Genomic DNA, 23,868 nt, shown 5'->3' with positions numbered 1-23,868 from the left:
ATCTCTGGAGAAAATTGATTAGTGATGTTTAGGGTCAGGACGCTTTTTCAGGCAGCACAAAGCGTCACCTTTCAATTTTCTCCAGATATGCTGCCTGACCCACTGAGTTACCACAGCATTTTTTTTATCTATCTTTTTAAATAGGTTGGGTTTGGTTCCTTTCTAATGGAAGAAGCCGAGGGAGAATCTGATTGAGATGCACAAAATTATGAGCAGCTGGATAGGATAATTAATGGCATTTTGCTCCTTAATGGGGGTGTCAATAACCAGAGAGCACAGGTTAAAGCAAGGGCAAGAAGATTTGGAGAACATAGAAGAATACTTTTTTTCCTCTAATATGGTGGACACCTAAAATGCACCACTGAGGGGGTGGTGGAAAGATAGACTCTCACAACATTTAAGTATTTAAATAGTTATCTGCATGTAGCTGCTCCCAGTCCACATTTGCCTAGTCGCCTTGTTGTACTGAAATCAGGCTTTGCCCTAATTTTTAAGGACTTCTTCATAACTTTAAGGTTATGATTATGACAGCTGGAATGTTCTCCCACTAACACTTCCTTAAGTTTAGTTTTAATTTAGTTTAGAAATACAGCGAGGGAACACCTTCTGCACCAACCAATGATCTGCATACACTAGCACTGGCCTAAACACACTAGGGATCATTTATAATGATACCAAGCCAATTAGCCTACTAACCTGTACCTCGTTGGAGAGTGAGAGGAAACCGGAGCTCCCAGAGAAAACCCATGTCACGGGGAGAATGTACAAACTCCATACAGACAGCACCCTTAATCAGGATCGGTCTCTGGTGCTGTAAAGCAGCAACTCCACCACTATGCTGCCCTAGGTTGCTCAGCTACATACCCGAGGGTTATCACTATTTCACTCTATCCCAAGTAGCACCATCTTTGTTTTGGCCCTCAAGAATTCTGCTGTATCCAAGCTTTTCACTAAGGCAAACCAAGTGTTAAAGGGAAAATTAAGGAGTCAAAACTCCCCTACTATGATTACCTGGTTAATTTGCAGTTCTGCCATTTGCCTATTCGTGCACATTGCCTGTGCAATCAAATTAATCAACCCCACTGCTTTTATATCTAAGCTCCACCCATATGTCCTCGTTTGGAGAACTGCCTCAGACGCCCCTCCTTAACACAGTAATTGACTCCTTAATTAATATTGTAATGTCACCTCTTTTTATTTGCAACCATCGTGTACTGCCTGAAGTATTTATATGCTAGAATGTTAATTTGTCAGACCTGCCCTGCATTCAACTACCTCTCCATTAAAGCATCAACATTATATGCCCAAACATTAAATACTGCTCCCAGTTCATCAGCTTTACCTGTAAGATGCCTTGCATTCAAATATATAAAATGTAGCCTTGCATTCCTCCTCTGTGTCCGGAGACTGGATTTTCCTTCTTCATTTGCCTAATATTTGTTATGATCATCTTTAAGAATGGATACAAATTCAACTGGGGTAACTGGAGAGGTCTCACTGACGTCTGTCACAGGATCCTCCTCTCCTGCCTCCTCCAAGGGTAGAAGACCTGATCACTATATCTTGTCCAGAGGTACAATGGACATGATCTTCACTACATGATAACTTCAAGAGTTCTGCATGGAGCAGCATCAACCATTATGCACTGCCTTTCTTGACCTTGCCAATCAAGAGGGACCATTGACTATCCTTCTGAAATCTAACTGTCTGCTGAAATTTATCTCCATTTTACATTCGGTTCATAATAGCACGTAATCTGCAATTTTAACTAAGGTGTAGCGTTATGATTGTCGACTAAATCTTGAGTGACAACGCGTTTCCAATCACTGTGCAATCTTAAAACATTTCTATGTTAATAAACTGTATAAAAATTAAGAGGAAAACATGTTAATTAATGCCTCACCTGAAAATTGTTCTCCCACTGCACATTAGGTGCTGTTATTTCCTGATGAATGACAGAGAGATTACGAGCAAAGGTCAGTAGAGCCCCCTGGAGATCTTCCCCGATTGTTCTGTTAATGATATACAAACAAATGAGTTTACTAATGATTCCCTTTACATGCTTAAAAACAATCACAGTCTCATTTCGGGGAAATGCTGATGGAATTTAATGAGCATTTTCATTCTCGCGGGGCACAAATCTTCAGGGAAATATGAAAGATGAGGTACTATTTTTACATGTCAACTGAAGGATTTGTGCAATAAATATACTTTATTAATCATACACCATTGAAAAGCAATAGGTTAAATCAACTAGATACCAAAATGGAACCAAAACTCCCACGCAGTTAGGAAAAGTCTCTAATGTTCCAAAACAAGCACTGAATCCCCAACATGCAAACGACTTAAGTGAATTGAATTATTGCTGAGTAAAGCTTGATACTTGAATGGAAATGTGTATGGATGTGGGGTGAGGGGGTGTTCAAATGGTAAACTTACACCATCCCTAGGCGATCCCTCTTGTTTCCTTCATGTAGTATAAAAACTGTTCCTTGTCTTTCCTATTAAAACAGAGTAAGTACCACATATTAGATCTCATTGGGATGATGCATGCTATGAAAATCCCTTGAGGTTATTCCCTCCTCCTGAGAATATTCTTTCAATGTTTTTACTTGATAACTATTAAAAAGCAGAGATTTGCTGCAAAGTAATTCCCTTCGTAGCAAAGTAGCTTTGAAAATAAGTTTCTGCATGCTATTCCACCATGGAGGGCAGCACAACTGAGCCTTACCATCTCCCAACAGCTTGTGTAGGGACATTCTCTGCCAGCTTTAGCCACTGTAGAAAATGTCCCCAACCTTCGGGTACTGGTTGAACAAGGACAAATGAAGGTTAATGACTAAACTCTGGACTGAAGGACATGATGTATTGAGCTATACTCTTTATTTATGTATGGACAAGTGTTGGAGAAGTCCAAGGAAGGTTTTTTCTCATTGCCTCAGGGAGCTCCTAGTAGCAATAATATTATCTTTGGAAGGTAACCCTTCAGTGTAGGTAGTTTAGCACATCAATGGTGCAGAATGTAAACAGGTATAGTAAAAACTGATCATTACATTTAAAAATATATTACCTAGAAAAACTGAGATTCTTCTCATAAAGCAGAACACATTTCAAACAAAAATTGGCAACCTTAAATGCAAGTATATGATAAGCTTAGATACAAAAAGCTGGACTAATTCAGCGGGACAGGCAGCATGTATGGAGAGAAGCAATGGGTGACGTTTCGGGTCGAGACTCTTCTTCAGATTAGTTAGGGATAAGGGAAACAAGAGGCAGGCGATGATGTAGAGAGATAAAGAACAATGAATGAAAGATATGCAAATAAATAATGATGATAAAGGAAACAGGCCATTGCTAGCGGTTTGTTGGGTGATAACGAGAAGTTGGTGAAACTTGGTTGGGGGAGGGATAGAGAGAGGGAATGCCAGCGTTATTTGAAGTTAGAGAAATCAATATTTATACCACTGGGCTGTAAGCTGCCCAAGCAAAATATGAGATGCTCTTCCTCCAATTTGCATTTAGCCTTGCTCTGACAATGGAGGAGATCTAGGACAGAAAGGTCTGTGTGGGAATAGGAAGGAGAATTGAAGTGGCCGGCAACCGGAAGATCAAGTAGGTTCAGGCAAGCTGAGCGAAGGTGTCCAATGAAACAATCGCCCAGTCTACATTTGGTCTCGCCGATGTTTAAGAGTCCACATTTTGAACAACAGATACAGTAGATGAGGTCGGAGGAGGTGCAAGTGAATCTCTGCCTAACCTGAAAGGATTTTCGGGGTCCCTGGACAGAATCGAGGGAGGATGCAACAACCCTCCCTATACCTTTAGGGACAGGTGTTGCATCTTCTGCGGTTGCAGGGGAAGGTACCTGTGGAGGGGGTGGTTTGATGGGAAAGGATGAATTAACCAGGGAGTTGCAGAGGGAACGGTCTCTGTTAAAGTCAAAGTCGATTTTGTTCGTCACATGCACCCGAAGGTGCAGTGAAATGAATTTGCCAGCAGCGATACACTTAAAAAGAACACACAATACACAATAGAATTTAACACAAACATCCACCAGAGCATTCTTCACTGTGGTGGAAGGCAACAAAGTTCAGTCAGTCCTCCTCCTTTGTTCATCCGTGGTCGGGGCCATAAACCCTCCATAGTCGCCGCTACGGACGGCCTGATGTACAGGCCCTCTCTCAGGACTGTCAAACACACTCTGCGGCTTGGAGTGCCCGAATCAGCACTTGCCTACTGGAGACCGCGGCTTCAGGATGTTATAGGCCGCAGGCCGGCGGTCGGAGCTCTTCTCCGGCGATCTCCAGCAAGGGATCCCAGGCTCCAGATGGTAAGTCCACGCCACGGCCGGGGCTAGAAGCTCCACAGACCACAGCCCCATGATGCCAAAGTCACCAGGCCAGCGATCGGAGCACTCCCCTCTGGTGACCCCCGGCAAGGATTCACCCGCTCTGTGATGGAAAAGTCCACGCAGCGCCCGCTGCTGAAACTACGGGCGCGACTTCGGGAAAGGCCGCTCCAATCCATGCTGTTAGGCCACGAGGGAGGCGACATGGAAAAAGTTGCCTCTCCTGCCTTCCCCCCACCACCCCCCACACAAGACACACCAAGAGACACCTAAACTAACATTTAGACGCACAAAACCCCCCAAAAAAGTAGAAATAACGAACACGCTGCTGGCAGGGCAGCCGACTCTCAGCGCCCCAACCGGCCGGAAGGCGAAAAGGGGTGGAGATGGGAAGATGTGATTAGTGTTGGGATCCCGTTGAAGGTGGCGAACATTTCAGAGGATTATGTGTTGTATGTAGCAGCTGATGAGGCTGAAAGATAAGGACTAGGGGGAACTCTGTCTATGCGATGGCTGATGGGGTGCGAGGTTAGGTAAATGGTACCTGGTAAAAGGTAAATGGAGTGAAGAAGCTTGGTTTCTTCACTCCCATCCATCTCTTGGTAAGTTGCACTTGAACTCAGCAACCCCAATGGAGATTAGAATTACATTGTCATACGGAAAGTTAATAGATCCTTCAGCCCAAGTCAAGATGCCCCATCTGCTAGTCCCATTTCCCCCTTGCTGAGCCCATAAATCCCTTCAAACCTTTCCTGTCCATATACCTGTATAAATATTTTTTATTGTACCTGCCTCAACTATTTGTTCTAGTGATTGAAATGGGAAACCTCTGTACAGATAAATAATGACGGTTGTGACAAAGTTAATATAATAATCATAGGGAACTTAATCACCTTGGCAATAAAATGAATAGTCTTGAAGTTAAGTTCATGTGAGGTAGACAAGAAAGAGAGGTAACTTAACAAAAAGCATTGTGTACCCCAACAGGGAACATACATTTCTAGATCTGGTGAGGCAGGATTAATTAATAATTTCTTCATAATGGATCATCGGAGGAAAGGTGATGGCAATAAAATAAAATTTCATATTCAGTCCGAGAGTGACACATTTAAAGAAAATAAATTAGAGTCCTGAGGTTAAATAAAGACAATCAGATAAGTACAGAGGGCTAATGTCAAGAGCTGGGTAAAGTAATTGAGAAATAAGCAATGGCATATATTTTAAATAAATATTTCCTAATTCTCCATGAATATATATATTTCATCCAGAAACACTGAGAATCGTAATCCATTTAAATTTAACTAAAGTAATTAGCAGGCTTATGGTTTGTGAGGATTTGGAAAACCTATAAAAGATACAGCATGTTAATTGCTTTAAAATAAGACTGAGAAAGAGGGAATGTATGTAAAGTAGCACAAAAATAGAAAACAAAAAGGTAAGAACCGCCATGTGAATGTAAAGAGGAAATGAATAGAAGTTAAACAAATATATTGCAAATTGTCTTCATTATTGGAAAACAAAACATATAACAAAAATTGTAGATATCCTGGACTGAAACAAATTTGATGGTACCAAAAGTTGTTGTTGCCGCTGTATGAATTAAGTAGTTGTCAACGTTCAAATTTTTGATATTCTGCAGGGGTTTCATTGGATCGGAAAACAATAAATGGAACAATATTATTTAAGAAAAAAAAGAGAGGAAGAGGGACTTGCAAGCCAGTTAACATAACTTCAGTTATTGGGAAAATGCTGAAATCCATTATTAATGAATTTTAAACAAGGCATAAGAGGACCAGGCATGGTTATATTACAAGGATATTGTTTTATAAATCTGAGAAAATAACTATCGGGATAGATAAAAAGAAGCAAACGGATGTGGTGTATTAAGATTTCCAAAAGGCCTGTTACTGCAGTCAAAGTTAGTGTTCGGAAACTCTACCCTGTAAGATATTGTTTTATCGAAACTGTAAATAAATCAAGTTGACTAAAACGGGTATTAGTGATAATTTAAAAAAAGCTGTATTTGTGAGATCTCCTCCAACAGTTTATTCAATGAATAAATCATTCATATGGGAAAGTACAGTATAATCTCTGCTTCAATATGCGAGCTTCGCCTGGTCTGAGCCAGGGCAATGGCAGCAGAGTTGTTGCCTCCAGCCCCAGGTTATAGAGGTGTCTCATAGCTATAATCTGGCCCTTGTTATTGGCAATGCACGTGATATGAACTGTGGCTTAGATTAAGACTGAGTTTGGTGGGTACTAATCACACTTCACCTCTCCAGTAAGAAACAATGCCAGCAGTCAGTGCCCACAAACTCAGGCAAGAATGACTGTGTTTTAGTGAGGAACTGGAAGATGCCCAGGCACCTGGAATCTAAGGCTGTTGTGTACAAGAGGGAGGGAAATTCCTTCAACAAAAGCATATACATTGGTGTTTTAAGATAATTTCATTTTGAATTTGGGGAGAAAGAAGTCAAAGACTAGAAGGAATAGTTTTAAGGTCTGAAGGGAAAAGTTTTAAGGAGATGTTCCGGGCAAGTTTTATTTTTACACAGAGAGTGGTGAGTGCCAATAAAATGCTGCCATTGGTGGTAGTGGAACAGATAAAATAGTGAAATTTAAGAAGCTTTTAGATAGGTGCATGGATATGCAGAGAATGGAGACATATAAATCATGTAAAGACCGATTAGTTTAACTTGGCATCATGTTTGGCACAGAGATTGTGGGCCGAAGGGCCTGTTCCTGTACTATACTGTTCAATGTTGTAAGCTTTTTGCTGCTTTTAGAAATTGGCATGACTAAATAGGATTTCCAAATGTATATAATAACACATATTCTCTGAGTCTATATAAACCTGTTTATATAATTTAGAAAAAAACCTTGCGACGAACTGATTTGTTTAATAGAATAAAACCATGGTTATAATGATGTCAGAGAAGACCACCTATAGTGCTTACTACCGTGGCAAACCTTGTGAGACAAGAAAAACTTCAATACCTTAATATCAAAACCAATCCCGTGAGCTTTAAAAATCTTGAAGAGTACACTGTAGTGGACCATGGATAAATTGCCATGTTTCAACTGTGTGCTTAACACTCCGTAACGTTTCACGAAAGGAAGTTGCTGAAAGGCAAATAATATCTAGTACAGATATGTATATATTATCATGAAACCCTACTGTGGCCTATTAAGCTTAAATGAGGAACTCAGATAAGTGCATCTGCCGATCAAATATTTTGGTTGATATGATTTCATTAAAGTATGACACAAGCCTTTTTAATACATTTATTAAAAACAAAGCTCAGTAAAACTCATGGAAGACTAGGGCGACAACCCATTTTCTGGAGGAACTCAGCGTGTCAAGCATGGATGGAAATGGACAGTCAACGTTTTGGGCCGGGACACCTCATCAGCATTGAAAGGGTAGAGGGGAAATACTGTAGCCAGAATATAAAGAGGGGGAGGCATGCTGGCAAGTGATAGATGGATCTAGGCGAGGAAGGGCTGATTGGTACATGGAGTCAGGTCAAGTGGGAGAGGAAACGTTGGAGATGGTGACAGAGGCACGGAGAAGATAGGTGGAGATAACAAAAGGGCTGCAGATGGCGGAATCTGACAGGAAAGGAACGTGAAACATGCAACCAAATAAGGGCAGGTGAAGTATTTAGATGATGAACAAGTGGGTGGGGGAAGAAAAGTAAACTGCCTAATAGGGGTTGGCAGGTGGGGTTGATAATCAGTTTATATGAGAGAACTTGGGTAGATTAGAAGGCCAGAGAAAGGGGCAAAGGAGGTGGATTACTTGAAACTGGAGAATTCAATGTTCACGCCATCAGGTTATAAACTGCTCGTTCTCTAATCTGTGTTTGGCAACACCCTGGCAATGGAGGAGGCTAAGGATGGATTGTTTGATGCAGGATTGGGAAGAAGATTTATAATGTGTTGCAACCACAAACTCGTAATGTCCATTGTGGACAGAGCGCATTGCTTGTCACAGCGCACATGGAGTCTGCATTTGGTCTCACTGATGTCCAGGGTCAGGGCAAGGAGCGTGAATGACCATGATTGGTTCTTTAATGCGGAGCTGTGAGGACAGACCTGCTGGTACCCATCTTCTGGAAACTGATCCCAAGATACTGTCCCCCATGGCAAGTCAGTCGGGAGTGGGAACCTCAAAGGCATAAGGCTGTTCTAGTTAAATAAACTAACCTAACTTCTGAATCATACTTGGGTAAAGGATTTGTATTGTTTGTCCAATTCCATTGTAGAAATATGTGCTGGAAGATCCCATCATACAAGTGGCAGGTGAACCAAATGACAGTATCTGCTCTTCCCCTTGCTTCCTGTGCCTAAGTACTGTTAATCTATTTTGTAGCCTCACAAGAGTTCAATCTCCCCAGAATTTCTGGCTCATTGGTGAATATTTAAATTTTCTTTCAGTCATCTGAATTGCTCTTTTTTGAAGAACCAACTTATAATTCATATCTACAAAAATTTAATAATAATAAAAATTAATAATTGAACATCAAGGGAAATGACAGGGAATGTATGACACACCTGTGGGATGTTCCTCCTGGCTGATGTCATGGGGAGCAAATGGATACACCATTATTTTCACATTCAAAATTTGATATTAAATTTCTTTTTAAAGTTAATTATGGATTGTGCTGGTATGATATGCAGAAGTAATTCAAGGGGAAGTGTAATAAAAGTTATTTAAAACAAATGATAATGAGAAAAAAAACATAAAACCATGATATTTTCAAAATTGTGGCAACATAATACATATAAAGAGAGTTGGGGTGAATTATTTAGGACCAGGCTGTACATAGAGGAGATTTGGTGTAAGAAATACCAAATTGCCAATGGTGTTTCAGGATCTTTTGTTAAATTTGATGGAATTATAAATCACGTCTACTTATGAAGAGTAACCGGGGAATATCTGGTATGTTTATGCCGTGAACCTTCTCCATCCCATCGTGAATTAGTTTGTCCTTAGCCAGGGCCACAGAGTGGGCAGTAGGATTGGCCTTGATATTCTTGGGCAGGGACGGGTAAAGCCAGCCAGAGTGTTAGCCAGTGAATTCTTACCCAGGGAGGTTCTGTATACTAAGCACAGATATAGGCTGCACAATAACATGTCCGCAGTCATTACTGTATTTCTGTGCTTGTACAAACAGAATGCTGTAACCTGCTCAGGTTATTGCCAATCCAGTCTCGTGCCTGAGACCGAGAGAAGTCAGCAATTTCAGAAAGTGGGAGAGAAAAATAGAGGGTAAAGAAAGGAAATGGAACTTGATGTCATTCTGTTACTGACCCACCTCACTGTGACGATCAAGATGTGAAGAACCAAAGCAATTAAAGTCAAAACATATTTTGTAATTAAAGGTTGCTTTACTGTTTGAATATACTTGCTCGGAGTGGCCAGCAGTCTGTAATATCGAGATGGCAGTGTGGAAGCTAGGAAAACGTGCTTCTCCTACTTGGTGTTAAACATCTCATTGAAAATTAATCATGTTTATAATATTCATAGATTTAATAACACTCATTGATCATATCATTAACTGTAAAAGGAGAAACTTACAAAATCTGTTGTGTGTACTATGGGACTGCAACTAAATTAATGTTTGACAGAATAATACAAGCAGCAGTTTAACAACCGTAAACTTGAATATCATTGCAATAATGGAGTACTATTGTTTAACATTTGGCAGTTGATGAGGTGCTCATTATAACAATGATGTATGCATACGCATGCATAATGAATTGCATCATGAATTATTTATGTGTTGATTATTTAGCTGCATTTATGTGGATGGTAATGTATTGCAAATATAATGAATGTTTAGTTTAGCTTTATAGATATTGCATGTTTAGCTTTATAGATATTGCATGTTTTTTTTCCACAGTTAGGGTGCGTGGCTTTTTCAGTATTAATTCTGAATGCTTTCAGGCAATTTTGTTCCAGATAAGGTATCCAATGCAGTGGTTTCTCACGCAAGCATTAATTAATTACTATATTCTGTTTTTAACCCCGCTGACATCCAAAAGTATGTAAGTGCTCTGTAATGACTTCTAATTAATTTCTGATTGTAATGAGAGGAACAGTTATGAAATTATTTTATGGTTGAGGTGCTTCAAATTTCTAATTTGATTGCTTGGTGTAAAATGTGCACACTTACAGTTTGCGTTTGCACCTCTTTTGCCACTTCGTGCCTGCGAAGTCTCCTTTTTTTCTCGTTTAGCTTTGGAGGCACTTCAAAGGTGTTGGCTTCACAGGCCAGATTCCCATGAGAAATGAAGAGCATCAGTTGTGTCATGGCCAGCTGGTTACTGTAGGCCAGGTCTAAGTCTGTAGCCCAGACCTGGAAGAAAAATATGAAAGATCGACATTTATCAAGTACCTTCCACAACCTAATGCCACACTGCACTACACAACTAATGAAATACCTTTGAAGAGCATTCACTGTTTTTATTCAGGAAACATGTCTACTCATCTGCATTCATTGAGCTGTGAAGAAACACCTCTATCCATGTGAAAGCATCTCTGACAGTTATATTTCCTCTGCATGTCAATGGAGCATTGAATGATTGATTGAATTGATTGAAAGATACAGCAATAAAACAGGCCTTTCAGTTGACCGAGTCCACACTGACCACCAAACATCCGTTCACACTTGTACTATGTTATCCCACTTTTGATGCATTCACTAAACACCAAGTCCAATTTACAGAAGCCTTTTAACCAAGAAACCTGCACGTCTTTGTGATGAGGGAGGAAACCAGAGCACCCGGAGGAAACCCATGGAGTCACGGGCAGAATGTACAAATTCCACACAGACAGCACCCGAGGTCTAGTACTGTGAGGCAGTGGGTCTATCAGCTGCCCCAAAGATTATGTTAAAGAAAACATCTGGATTTGGTGCTCTAATATCACGATGAATATGAACTCACAACAGTCTGATTCAGAGGAATGAACCAGAGCTGATGCCAAGCGAACAATCACACTCCATCAGTTGCAAGTGTAATAAGTATAAATGGTTTTGAGTTAAAATATGATACTGTGCCTCAGAGCATAGAACATTGAACGTAAGCACAAGCCCTTTGCCCCACCAGGTATAACCAACATGATGCCAGTCTAACTACCATCTACCTGCACATGGTCGATATCCCATCTATTTCCTGCTTGTTTTTATGACTATATAAATGGCTCTTAAATGTGCTATCCATTGTCTCCTGCCACCAAATCTGGCAGTATGTTCCAGGCACTTACACTCTCTGTGTAAAAAAATGAGCCTTGCACTTCTCCCTTAAACTGTAGACAGTCTCAAAATAGTGAAGTATAGGCCAGATGATCCCAATATTGAATTAACTGGTCTCTGCCAAAGCAACAACTAGATCCAACAAAGCCAGCCCAAATGAGTGATCCACCTATCAGATTACTACCAGAACTACCTACTGGAAAGTACAAGGTGTACCCAACACCCTCATCCTGACGGCCACCCTCATGTGTGGCTGCATCAGGCTGTGTGTAAAGCCAAAGTACTTGGGTCGCAACCTTCTACAGTTTTACCGGTCCCTGGCATTGTGACCTGTATAACCTGGTCCATCTTTGAACCCCAGATGAACGGGAGGACAACCTGGATGATCACCGAGGCACAGGAGTGAGTGACGGGCCACACCTGCGCCAAGTACAGCAGCCCCAAGATCACCAATCACCCGATGACCACATTTTTCCCCATTATTAAGAGGGAATGCTGCTTCCACAGACTTCATTTTGTTTCCAACCTTTGCTAATCACTCCAGCCTATTCTTGTCATGGGCCTCATCAATTATCAATTATCAATTATGAATTGATTGAATATTCTGTCCCTGCCAACCCCCTGTGCCCACCTCTCCCCTCTCTCTTCAGTTTCCTCGGTTTCATTGTGGAATGTAATGCTGAAAACTTTCTGTGGCTGGATAATCTTGGGTGCAAATAATGACAGCTCTCAGAATGATGCACTAAAGACAACAAGTATCTATATAATAGTTCCAAAATACTAGCCATCAACCTCTTGAAAGGTAGAAGGGCACATGTCATTATGATCATACAGTATAGGTACCAGTGAGATAACTTGTACTAAGAATCCTCACATCATCTGTGCTACAAATGCTACAATTAGTCACAATGTCCCTGTCTTGTGTGAGGGAAAACCGGACTGATTTCTCTTAATCGACCAATGCATGTGTGGACATGTAACATTGGGCAAGGACATGAGGTGATTTTCAACATGACGGACTTGCCTCGAGACATTCAATGTCAGGAAAGGAGCAATGAGAAAGGAAATAAATAGATGGTATTTGGTAAGGGTGAGAAGTCCGGTCACTTTGTCCATTCTGAATGATCGTTCTCCCTGTGCTGTGTTCTCTAGAATTCACAGACAGTTTGGCCAGCTGATTTGAAGTTAACTCACATACAGGACAATGGATCTCTCTAATTTGTAACATTCCTATCACTGCCCAATCCACAAGAGGGCCATTTTCTGTCGTACTTTCGACTGAGCAGAAACTGTACATGCACTAGAGTAATTCCTGCTGGGCATATTTACAAAAACGTAACCAGTAAACATGCTGCTTTGAGCAATCACATTCTCCCAGCTCGGCCTTCCATAACAGACCCAGTGGTGGCTGACTTCGGTGAGCATGGAATGGTAAATGACATCATTATAAGGATATTAAGAGGTCAAAGAAACAAGACCATCTGTTAAAACGGGACTAATTTCCAAGTAATATTTTAGTAGCAGTTCCTCCTTTCCTACGGAGAAATAAATTATAATTGATAACATCCTGAATAAATACTGCATGCTACCACTGTTGGCCGCAGTGATGCCATTTTTCAACTTAAGTGCTTGGTGCCAGAAACAAAACACAAATTCATTACTAAATAGCTGCTTTTGGTTCATATTCGCAATACTTTATCTCCTGGCCTTCGCTCGCCATTGAATGCTGTGCATGTAATAAATATAAGTCCTGTGTTCATTGGAAAACACATTCACCGTGATCTAAATGCAAAAATACTACTTTCCAGAATTCAGAATTAAAATATGCGCCAAGATAATAAAACATTAACGTTTGACTATAATCACATGGATCTTTCTTATTTCCAAAGATGCTTCTATTGGGTTTTAAGGATCAAAGTCTTTGGAATGTGGCTCTGCTGGTTATGAGTTGAGTGACCAAAAAAAGATTTTCCAGATCAGTTGGCTGATCTGGCCGGTAATCTCAAAGGTGCATGCAGCTTTTCTTAACCTTTCTGTGACAAAGAGGAAAACCGGCCGAGTTCTGCACATTTGCCCGTCAAAATAATCAATCCTGAAAGTATGGATAGTGAATGAATTTGCTGCGATGCTTCCCATGGTTCAACAGTCCAAGATCATTTGTGGTCACAAAACCTTGGGCAAAGTAGTTGATAGCATCCAGTCCCTGTGGAACAGCAATGAGTGAATGAGTGCCTTCAGGAAAAGAGGAGGGGCTATGAAGCATACTGGCTTTGGAATACATTGCAAGATTGAACTGCAGAAACACTTTAATCCTCATTATACTAATGGCATTTTCAGGATATTTACAAATAGTTTAATTTACTATTTTCTGTAAGAAGGCGAGAGCCAATGGACCATATTTGTCCTTATGTAGAAAAGAAAGAAACTTATTTCCCAAAAATATTGTGGAATTTTAGTTGAAGGAAAAGTACTAGCAATTAGTTAGGTATAGGACTAGTCCTGAAATGGTTAGGTATAGGACTAAAGGTACACAAAATTGCTGGAGAAACTCAGCGGGTGCAGCAGCATCTATGGAGCGAAGGAAATAGGCGACGTTTCAGGCCAAAACCCTTCTTCAGACTAGGTATAGAACTAGTTGGGTATAGGATTGGTTAGGTATAGGACTAGCCCCTGAAGTTGTGGACCTTTCACTCCGAATCCAGGTTCAAACTCAGTCCTATTTAGCAGATGAAATCACTGTCTGATTCAGTTTGATGAATGTTTTCTCAGTAAAACTAGTGTGTTTCAATTTTATGCACAAACTCCGTACAGACAGCACCCATAGATATGTGAAAAGAAAGAGATTAGTTAAAACAAATGTAGGTCCCTTGCAGTCAGAAACAGGTGAGTTGATCATGGGGAACCAGGATATGGCGGACCAATTGAATAACTACTTTGGTTCCGTCTTCACTAAGGAAGACATAAATGATCTGCCGGAAATAGCGGGCCCGCGGGTCAAAGGAGGTGGAGGAATTGAGTGAAATCCAGGTTAGTCGGGAAGTGGTGTTGGGTAAATTGAATGGATTAAAGGCCGATAAATCCCCAGGGCCAGATAGGCTGCATCCCAGAGTACTTAAGGAAGTAGCTCCAGAAATAGTGGATGCATTAGTAATAATCTTTCAAAACTCTTTAGATTCTGGAGTAGTTCCAGAGGATTGGCGGGTAGCAAACGTAACCCCACTTTTTAAGAAGGGAGGGAGAGAGAAAACGGGGAATTACAGACCAGTTAGTCTAACATCGGTAGTGGGGAAACTGCTAGAGTCAGTTATTAAAGATGGGATAACAGCACATTTGGAAAGTGGTGAAATCATTGGACAAAGTCAGCATGGATTTACGAAAGGTAAATCATGTCTGACGAATCTTATAGAATTTTTCGAGGATGTAACTAGTAGCGTGGATAGGGGAGAACCAGTGGATGTGGTGTATCTGGACTTCCAGAAGGCTTTCGACAAGGTCCCACATAAGAGATTAGTATACAAACTTAAAGCACATGGCATTGGGGGTTCAGTATTAATGTGGATAGAGAACTGGCTGGCAAACAGGAAGCAAAGAGTAGGAGTAAACGGGTCCTTTTCACAATGGCAGGCAGTGACTAGTGGGGTACCGCAAGGCTCAGTACTGGGACCCCAGCTATTTACAATATTTATTAATGATCTGGATGAGGGAATTGAAGGCAATATCTCCAAGTTTGCGGATGACACTAAGCTGGGGGGCAGTGTTAGGTGTGAGGAGGATGCTAGGAGACTGCAAGGTGACTTGGATATGCTGGGTGAGTGGGCAAATGTTTGGCAGATGCAGTATAATGTGGATAAATGTGAGGTTATCCATTTTGGTGGCAAAAACGGGAAAGCAGATTATTATCTAAATGGTGGCCGATTGGGAAAGGGAGAGATACAGCGAGACCTGGGTGTCATGGTACACCAGTCATTGAAGGTAGGCATGCAGGTGCAGCAGGCAGTAAAGAAAGCAAATGGTATGTTGGCTTTCATAGCAAGAGGATTTGAGTATAGGAGCAGGGAGGTTCTACTGCAGTTGTACAGGGTCTTGGTGAGACCACACCTGGAGTATTGCGTGCAGTTTTGGTCTCCAAATCTGAGGAAGGACATTATTGCCATAGAGGGAGTGCAGAGAAGGTTCACCAGACTGATTCCTGGGATGTCAGGACTGTCTTATGAAGAAAGACTGGATAGACTTGGTTTATACTCTCTAGAATTTAGGAGATTGAGAGGGGATCTTATAGAAACTTACAAAATTCTTAAGGGGTTGGACAGGCTAGATGCAGGAAGATTGTTCCCGATGTTGGGGAAGTCCAGGACAAGGGGTCACAGCTTAAGGATAAGGGGGAAATCCTTTAGAACCGAGATGAGGAGAACTTTTTTCACACAGAGAGTGGTGAATCTCTGGAACTCTCTGCCACAGAGGGTAGTTGAGGCCAGTTCATTGGCTATATTTAAGAGGGAGTTAGATGTGGCCCTTGTGGCCAAGGGGATCAGGGGGGTATGGAGAGAAGGCAGGTACGGGATACTGAGTTGGATGATCAGCCATGATCATATTGAATGGCGGTGCAGGCTCGAAGGGCCGAATGGCCTACTCCTGCACCTAATTTCTATGTTTCTATAGTCAGGATCGAACCAGGGTTCTCTGGCGCTATAAGGGAGTGACTCTACTGCTGCGCCACCATGCCGCCCTAGTCTAGAACAAAGTTATAATATGCTATACTGAAGCAATTTTGAGGCAGAATAAGGAGAGTTTGATGCTGCTCGAGACCAGGTGCAAAAAATGAAAATAACTTCTCTGGCAGAAAAACATCACAGTAGATGTGTTAACAGGTCCTTAGTTTTTTTTAAATTCTGTATAATGGAAGAAATAGAAACTAACATTCACAATTAAAACCTCAAATCCACCTTTTCATATAAATTTCCAGATGCTTAAACCCCTTTATTTTTAAGAATCTACCAACCTCCAACCCTGAGTTGACTTGCCTTTCACACTTTTGTCACCCTTTGAGTTCAAGGATATTACCGCATCCTATTTCTTTTTTTCTACGAATAACTGCAAATATTTGGCACTTTAGGTAGAGGGAATATCCTCCAGGCATCTACCTCGTGAAGCATTTTAATTTTATATGTTTCGAGAAATCACCTCTCATTCTTCTACATCTAAAGAACATGGACCCAATCTACTCACGCTCAATACAGTAAAATTCCTTCCACCCACTCCCCATTCGCCCACCCTACCATCCTCCACTGTGACAAACACCAAATGAACCTTTGTTGTACCATTTAGAAAACAAATATATCCTTTTTTGGATGGGAACACAGAAGTCCACACAAGATTCCAGTGTGATATATTAATATCCTATCCACAAGCTTGCAGTTACTATTCCAGATAGAAAATTGAGTGGAGAGATCAAACTCATCATATCAGTCATGGGTTTTGTTTGCAGGGAAGCTGTGTTTATCCCCTACAACCACTCTCCCTCTCCCTTCCATGCGAGTAATTTCTGAGATTTGTGTACATATCCCTCAATACTGTACTCACATCTATTTCTCTTTCCTAGCAAGTTAGATAACCACATGTCTCCACATTCTACTCCATCTGCTATGTTCCTGCGTCTTTATAAAATCTGTCTGTCTCTCTACCACATTTTTATATCTTCCTCACAGCTGACCTTCCCACCATTCTTAGTGATTTAGCAAACAGATACTTTTCATTTGAGCCCCTCAAGTTATTGATATAACTGTAATCAGTGGAGGCCCATGAAATGCAATTCACATTTTTTCTCTAGTTATGTCAGTTACTCAATTATTACTACTCTATTTTCGGTTGTTTAACTTGATCTCAATCAATGCTAATCTATTACCCTGAAGCACGGCTTAATATTCAATATTGACCTCAAGCAGCAATTTTCAAAAAATATTGCTCAAGATTGAAAAAATACTATGTACATTTCCTCCCCCCCTCCCATCTCTAGTCGGTTTCCCACACACAACACAAACGGCCATTCCCCTTTCAAAAATCCACACAAACTCCTCACGCCTCGTGATTATGTCTATTAAAACATAATTCCATCATTTCTCCAACCAAGATCTGTGTCACAGCCATTCTGGAATATTCGTGTTACATTTGCTGCCCTTTTATTCAGAGGGACCATTACAAAATATGGGGAATTCCATTGGATGGAAATCAGCCAGAGACATCCACCATTTCTGTAACCATCTCTTTGAAAACATAAGACACAGAATAGTACGCCCCCACACACCCCACACCCTCCGTTCAATCCATGGGCATTGTCAGCTTTATAGTCCCATTACTTTCTTCAGTGGTATTCTTCAGTATGTAACACCAGCACGTCTACTCTGACAGCCCTTCCCAAACCTGCAACCTGTACCACCAAGAAATACAAAGGATGCAAGAGCATGGGAACACATCTGCCTGCCGTTCTCCTCCAATTCATATACTACTCTAATTTAGAAATATATCGCTGGTCTCCATCCTCGTTTGATCCACATCCCAGAACATCTATCAGCAATGCGGGACTACCTTCATCGCAAAAGCAGTTTGTCTGCCTTCTCAAGGGCAATTATGGATGGGCAATAAACACTGGCCTCTGATCCTTAAAAATGAACAATTAAAGAAGGAGTACTGTAAAAGCAGTGAGCCTAATTGTGAATCTTTTCTGCATGTGAGATACCACTGTAAACAGTATTATCCTGTTTCTATTGTCAAACTAATAATGGACATTGTATATTGGCCATATTTTGGGTTAAATTAAGAAACTTATTTATCCTCGTGTTGGTACGGTTTGAGTTTATTGGATAATCTGATAGTTCCCTTGGCATTCTAGCATATTCCAAATGATAAGAAGCCTGTCATTTTTTTAAAGTTCCTCTAATATTGTTGCTATAAAAATAAAGCCAGTAAGTGCTCTTACAAAACTGGTTCTGAACACACTTTTATAACTGAATTTTTGTCCACAGAGTTCTTAGAAGTATGTCATTCTGCTCCTTACACCCCCATCCGCACTAACCACCCCCCAACCCCTCCCCACCCATCTCCTCGTGTTGTGCTGGGTGCAAATCCACCTGCAACTTCGCAGTACATTAAATTTTAGTTATCAGGAATGATAAAGTAAGGCATTTCTCTGGAAAGTAAAAGGCTGATTTACACACCGACCCTGCTACACACAATAGTTTTTTTTTTGGGGTTTTTTTTTTTAAAGTGTCCACAGCATTACTAATAAAGATTTAATGGAAAAAAAACAGAATTCTTCAAACTACCCACGGGCAACGTATGCAACTCAATTCATCCCCCGAGTAAATACTAGAAAGTACCCTGCCTGAATTTACTTCCACCTTCTAAGCTGAATGTTCATCTGAGACCCTGCTGAACTCTTCATGACATAGGAGAAGAGAGTACCACAAGGAATAGTAAAGGTGAATAGCACTGATGCCTTTAAGGAGAAGTTGGTAAACCCAAAAGGATGAAAGAAATAGGTTGTATGAAGCACAGAAGGCTTGCATGCAGCAGAAGCACCGACTTCAATCAATTGGGTGAAATGATGTGTTCTCTGTGTCAAATAATAATGTAATTAAAATTCAACAGATTTTTCATACGAGGTTCTTTATTGTCTGCACCATTGAAAGAAATGATCATTTTTACCCTGCCTTCCACTTACCCTTTACTCATCCCCAACCTTAACATTTCTATAACTCTCAGGATCCACAGCGCAATTTGCCCACTCCAGCACGCAGCCTGGGCATCATTGTCAGAAGCAACAAAGGCCACTGATATATGATCCAGAATCATACCTGTTGGTATTGTCTGTGCTTTCACTGGAGCTGCAGTCTAGCAGCTGGGACTCACTATTAATTTGCCCTGTCCAACAGTATTGTGAGGGGAAGCATATGTGACACATCTCCCTCCTTTAAAAGGATACATTTAGCAACAAGTAAGACAATATAAATAGCTCTGAAGTGACAAATGTACTCGTTCAAAGAAATAAGCGCCTTCTGTTAGCTTTATATATTATACAGTATATATGGATTAATTTTAGTTTCCATTAATTGTTCAATCATTCTGCCTCTCTTCCGTGGCATATTTAAAAATAGCGGCTTAGTTATATTGACAGCTTAGTTGATTGGCAAGATAAAGCAGATCATAGAAAGTTAGATACATACAGTATTCTACATTCTTGTTCAATTAGCTTTAAGCAAATGGATGCATGACACCTTGTATTAATTGCATGTTTCTCAATTAATATTGCAAAAGTCTCTGATAAGCACAAACAATAAATTAATGGAAAGGACATCAACCAGAAGATGGCTAATACAGTGGTACAGCTGCTGCCTCTCACTACAGAGACCCAGGTTTGATCCTGACCTCGAGTGTTGTCTGTGTAGAGTCTGCCATTCTCCTCGTGACCACGTGGGTTTCCCTTGGGTCCTCTGGTTTTCTCCCTCATCCCAAACTTTGTAGGTTAAAGGGCGTCTATAAATTGCCCTGCATGTGTGCAAGGTGTAGATGAGAAAAATGGGATCATGTGATCAATGGTTGATGTGGACCGAAGGGTCTGTTTCCATGCTGCATTTCTAAATTTAATGAATTAAACTGCTTCCTATTTCAAGGTAGACTTTTCTAACACCTTTCTGCAGGTGATGCGACCCACTGGCCTCTCAAGCAAACCCGGGACTTGCAATGTAATTGAAATGGAGTAGAAATTACAAATAAAAAATTTAGGCTCCTACTTGACATACAGAGCACATTTAACAAATACACAATTTCCCTAATAATTCATAGGACAAATAGAGGCAAAGCAACAGTAGGAGCAGTGGTGACTGCTGGAAGCATGTTTAGGAAGGTTAGGAACATTTTTATTAATCTTTTGAAGGTGAAAAAGAAATAATACCATCAAAGATTTTGGGCAGAGCTGTAGTGAAGAGTAATGAATGGCTCTCAGCCCTCCCTTCCATTGACACTTCACGATGCCGGACATTCCTGCTTTTAGTGTAGTTTGCATATAGAGATACAGCGCGGAAATAGGCCCTTCAGCCCACACTGACCAAGGATCCCCGCACATTAACACTATCTGCCACACATTAGGGACGATTTACACTTATACCAGACCTACATACCTGTATGTCTTTGGAGCGTGGGAGGGAACCGAAGATCTCTGAGAAAACACACGCGGTCATGAGGAGAACGTACAAACTCCGTACCGACAGCAACCGGAGTCCGGATCGAACCTGGGTCTCCGGCGCTGCAAGCCCTGTAAGGCAGCAACTCTACCACTGTGCTACCGTGGCTGCCAGAGGCGTTTGTCTCCCCTCTCACATCATAGCAAGCAATAAAAAAGCTTTTCACTGTATCTCTGTACACGTGACAATAAACTAAACTAAAACATAATCAGTATTCAAGAGAATACAATGTTAGCCAGAGTCAATGGCTAAGAATATAGGAAGAAACGTAGTCTGCGGAAATCACAGACAGAATGAGGCACGAAAAGACATTACAAATTGAAGATGGATTCCTAATCTATTGCCTTGGGCGGTTGATGAGCAGGGCAGAGAGCCCATGAAAATGAGTCAGTAAAGGACTCAAAAGGAAAATGAGTCAGAAAAGTCTGAAGAAGGGTTTCGGCCCGAAACGTTGCCTATTTCCTTCGCTCCACAGATGCTGCTGCACCTGCTGTGTTTCTCCAGCACTTTTGTCTACACCAGAAAAGGACTGCTGTCTTTATATGGCATTTTATACATGAAAATTATGTAAGATGGAATTTGAGCTGAAAGAGGCATTGGAAGAATAGAATCTGGATCACAATTTCATTGGGGGTGAATGAGGTAAAACAGAAGCGGACAATGACAGAGAATTGGAAGTAAGTAGTATTGGTGTGGATAAAGTATAAAACATGCTCAACTACAGGCTAAACAAATCTGTGTTATTCAACATCCAGTTGATCTTAGAGAGGACAATGAAGTGAGCATTTGCAGAGGCAGGGTCATTAGTAAATTCAATAATCAAATGCATGTTCATTCAAAAGTCTTGTTATGAATAAAAACAAATATTCTAATTATCAAATAGCTACATCAATCTGAACAAACTCATTCCATGAGATTACTGGGTAAAGCCCCACTCTTCCATTATTAGGAAAATAAGCTTAAAGAAAATTAATTATAGTAATTACCCCCAAGCACAAATTTGATAATGTCACAGGCCATGTGGATGACTATTGCAGGGTAATTATCAGTAGATTAGTCGGCAACAGAAAGCCTAAAATGGTTTTCAAAATATGATACATTTTCACTGATATGGGAATTGGTATCAAGTAGGTCAGAGACTCTCAAACAACATTTAAAGAATGAATGGGCAACAGGCCACCTCTGGCAAACATGGGTTGCGTTAATAGTTGAGGTAAAGATTGCATCCCAACTTGAGTAACAGAGCAGGCTGGAGAGATCTGAGCCATTTTAAGGGGTTGGACAGGCTATGCAGGAAGATTTTTTTCCCCAATCAGTTATTAAAACAACACCCTGTACAAATGCGCATTTGTACAGCGTCTTTAATATAGCCAAACATGCACAGTGAAAAATGTGATCACTCACAAACTGAAATAAGACTCCCCATCAAATCCTTCCACCATCCACCTCTACATCTGCTGCTGCCTCCAGCCCAACAAGCTTTCATAACTCTACACCCTCTCAGTTCCAACTTCTTGTGCTTTCCGGTCTTTAAACAGTGCACCATCAAAGGTGATGCCTTCAAATATCAGTCCAAGATCTAGAATAAAAGAAATCAAACATTTTGAGTAGCAGAAAAGAGGGAGAGATGTGCAGTGGAACAAATTAAGAAATGTCTGTAGTAGAATGGAGACCAAGAGAAACGGTATTGGTGCCACTAAGAGAGAGAGTTATGAAAGCTCGTAATCACAGCTGATCTGAATGGAGAAGACATAGCTAGGAGATGGATGAGGACAGATGGGGAAAAAAACCCTCAGGAATCTTAGGATATGAAACTACAGCTGCTGGAAATCAGGAATAAAAGGAAGTGCTGGAAGCGTTCAGCAGGTCAGGTAATGTCTATGCAGAGATGCTGCTGATAGATCATCAACATTTCAGGTAGTGGTGTTCCACTATTTTGATCCCTTGGGAAAGAATGAATTGGAGAGGGAAGTGGTCAGATCAGACACGCTCTCGAAAACCCACTTAGCTGAAATTGTTAGATTCAGTATTGAGTTCTGAGATCATGTGCTTAGTTAGAAGGTAAATCTTGGTTTTGAGTGTTTTTGGGACAGTACAAGATACTAGAGTTGAAGTAGAGAGATCAGAGTTGGAGTAGGATGGACAATTCAGGTGCCAGACAAATGGAAAGTCCAGGACCTTGTAGAGTAAACATAGGTGTTCTACAAAGCAGTCTAATTGTCACCCAAACTGTATTTGGTTTCTCCAATGTCGACAAGACCATATCTTGAGCACTGAGTGAAGTACACTAGATTAAACTTGTCTCTCTGCAGACGTTACCTGATTACCAGAGAATTTCCAGCACTTTATCTTTTATTTCAGATTCCCTACATCTGCAGCCTTTAGCTTTCCTAAGTAGTGGGATTCCCTCTCTATATCTCTCTACTTCTTTACCTCACATTTCCCTTCAAGGCAATCCATAAAACCACCTGTGTTTAAGAAGGAACTGCAGATGCTGGAGAATCGAAGGTTACACAAAAAGGCTGGAGAAACTCAGCGGGTGCAGCAGCATCTATGGAGCGAAGGAAATAGGCAACGTTTCGGGCCGAAACCCTTCTTCAGACTGATCGGGGGCGGGGGTGGGCGGGGACAAGAAAGGAAAAAGGAGGAGGAGCCCGAAGGCTGGGGGATGGGAGGAGACAGCAGGGGGACTGAGGAAGGGGAGGAGACAGCAAGGACTAACAAAATTGGGAGAATTCGATGTTCATGCCCCCAGGATGCAGACTCCATAAAACCACCTGATTGCCAAACTATTAGTTATCTGTCTCTGATTTCTATGTCTTATTTTCTAATACGATAACAATTCTGTGAATCACTGTGCATGTTTGGCTATATTAAAGATGCTGTACAAATGCGCATTTGTACAGGGTGTTGTTTTAATAACTGATTGGAAAAAAAAATAGCAGACTCAGGCTCAGATTGCTTCAACTAATTTATTTTTGAAACCTTGGATCGTCAGTCAGCTGAAACAGGACTGATTACA

General features: G+C 41.0%; 1 protein-coding gene across 2 annotated transcripts in view; it reads right to left on the bottom strand.

Moving 5' to 3' along the window:
* The window catches only part of iqch (IQ motif containing H), a 114,357-nt gene that overhangs the window by 4,650 nt on the left and 85,839 nt on the right, over positions 1 to 23,868 (bottom strand). The window contains exons 17-20 of one of the 2 annotated variants that reach the window (XM_055661419.1): positions 10,531 to 10,713; positions 7,346 to 7,471; positions 2,440 to 2,501; positions 1,904 to 2,012 (exon numbers count right to left, since the gene is read on the bottom strand). In XM_055661419.1, coding sequence (XP_055517394.1) covers positions 1,904 to 2,012; positions 2,440 to 2,501; positions 7,346 to 7,471; positions 10,531 to 10,713 — 480 coding nt within the window. The remainder of the gene's footprint in view (positions 1 to 1,903; positions 2,013 to 2,439; positions 2,502 to 7,345; positions 7,472 to 10,530; positions 10,714 to 23,868) is intronic. The other variant, XM_055661420.1, reaches the window with a different exon arrangement.

Source organism: Leucoraja erinacea, chromosome 33 (genome assembly GCF_028641065.1).
Source record: "Leucoraja erinacea ecotype New England chromosome 33, Leri_hhj_1, whole genome shotgun sequence".
Classification (NCBI taxonomy): domain Eukaryota; kingdom Metazoa; phylum Chordata; class Chondrichthyes; order Rajiformes; family Rajidae; genus Leucoraja; species Leucoraja erinaceus.
This window is presented reverse-complemented; position numbering and strand designations above follow the sequence as displayed.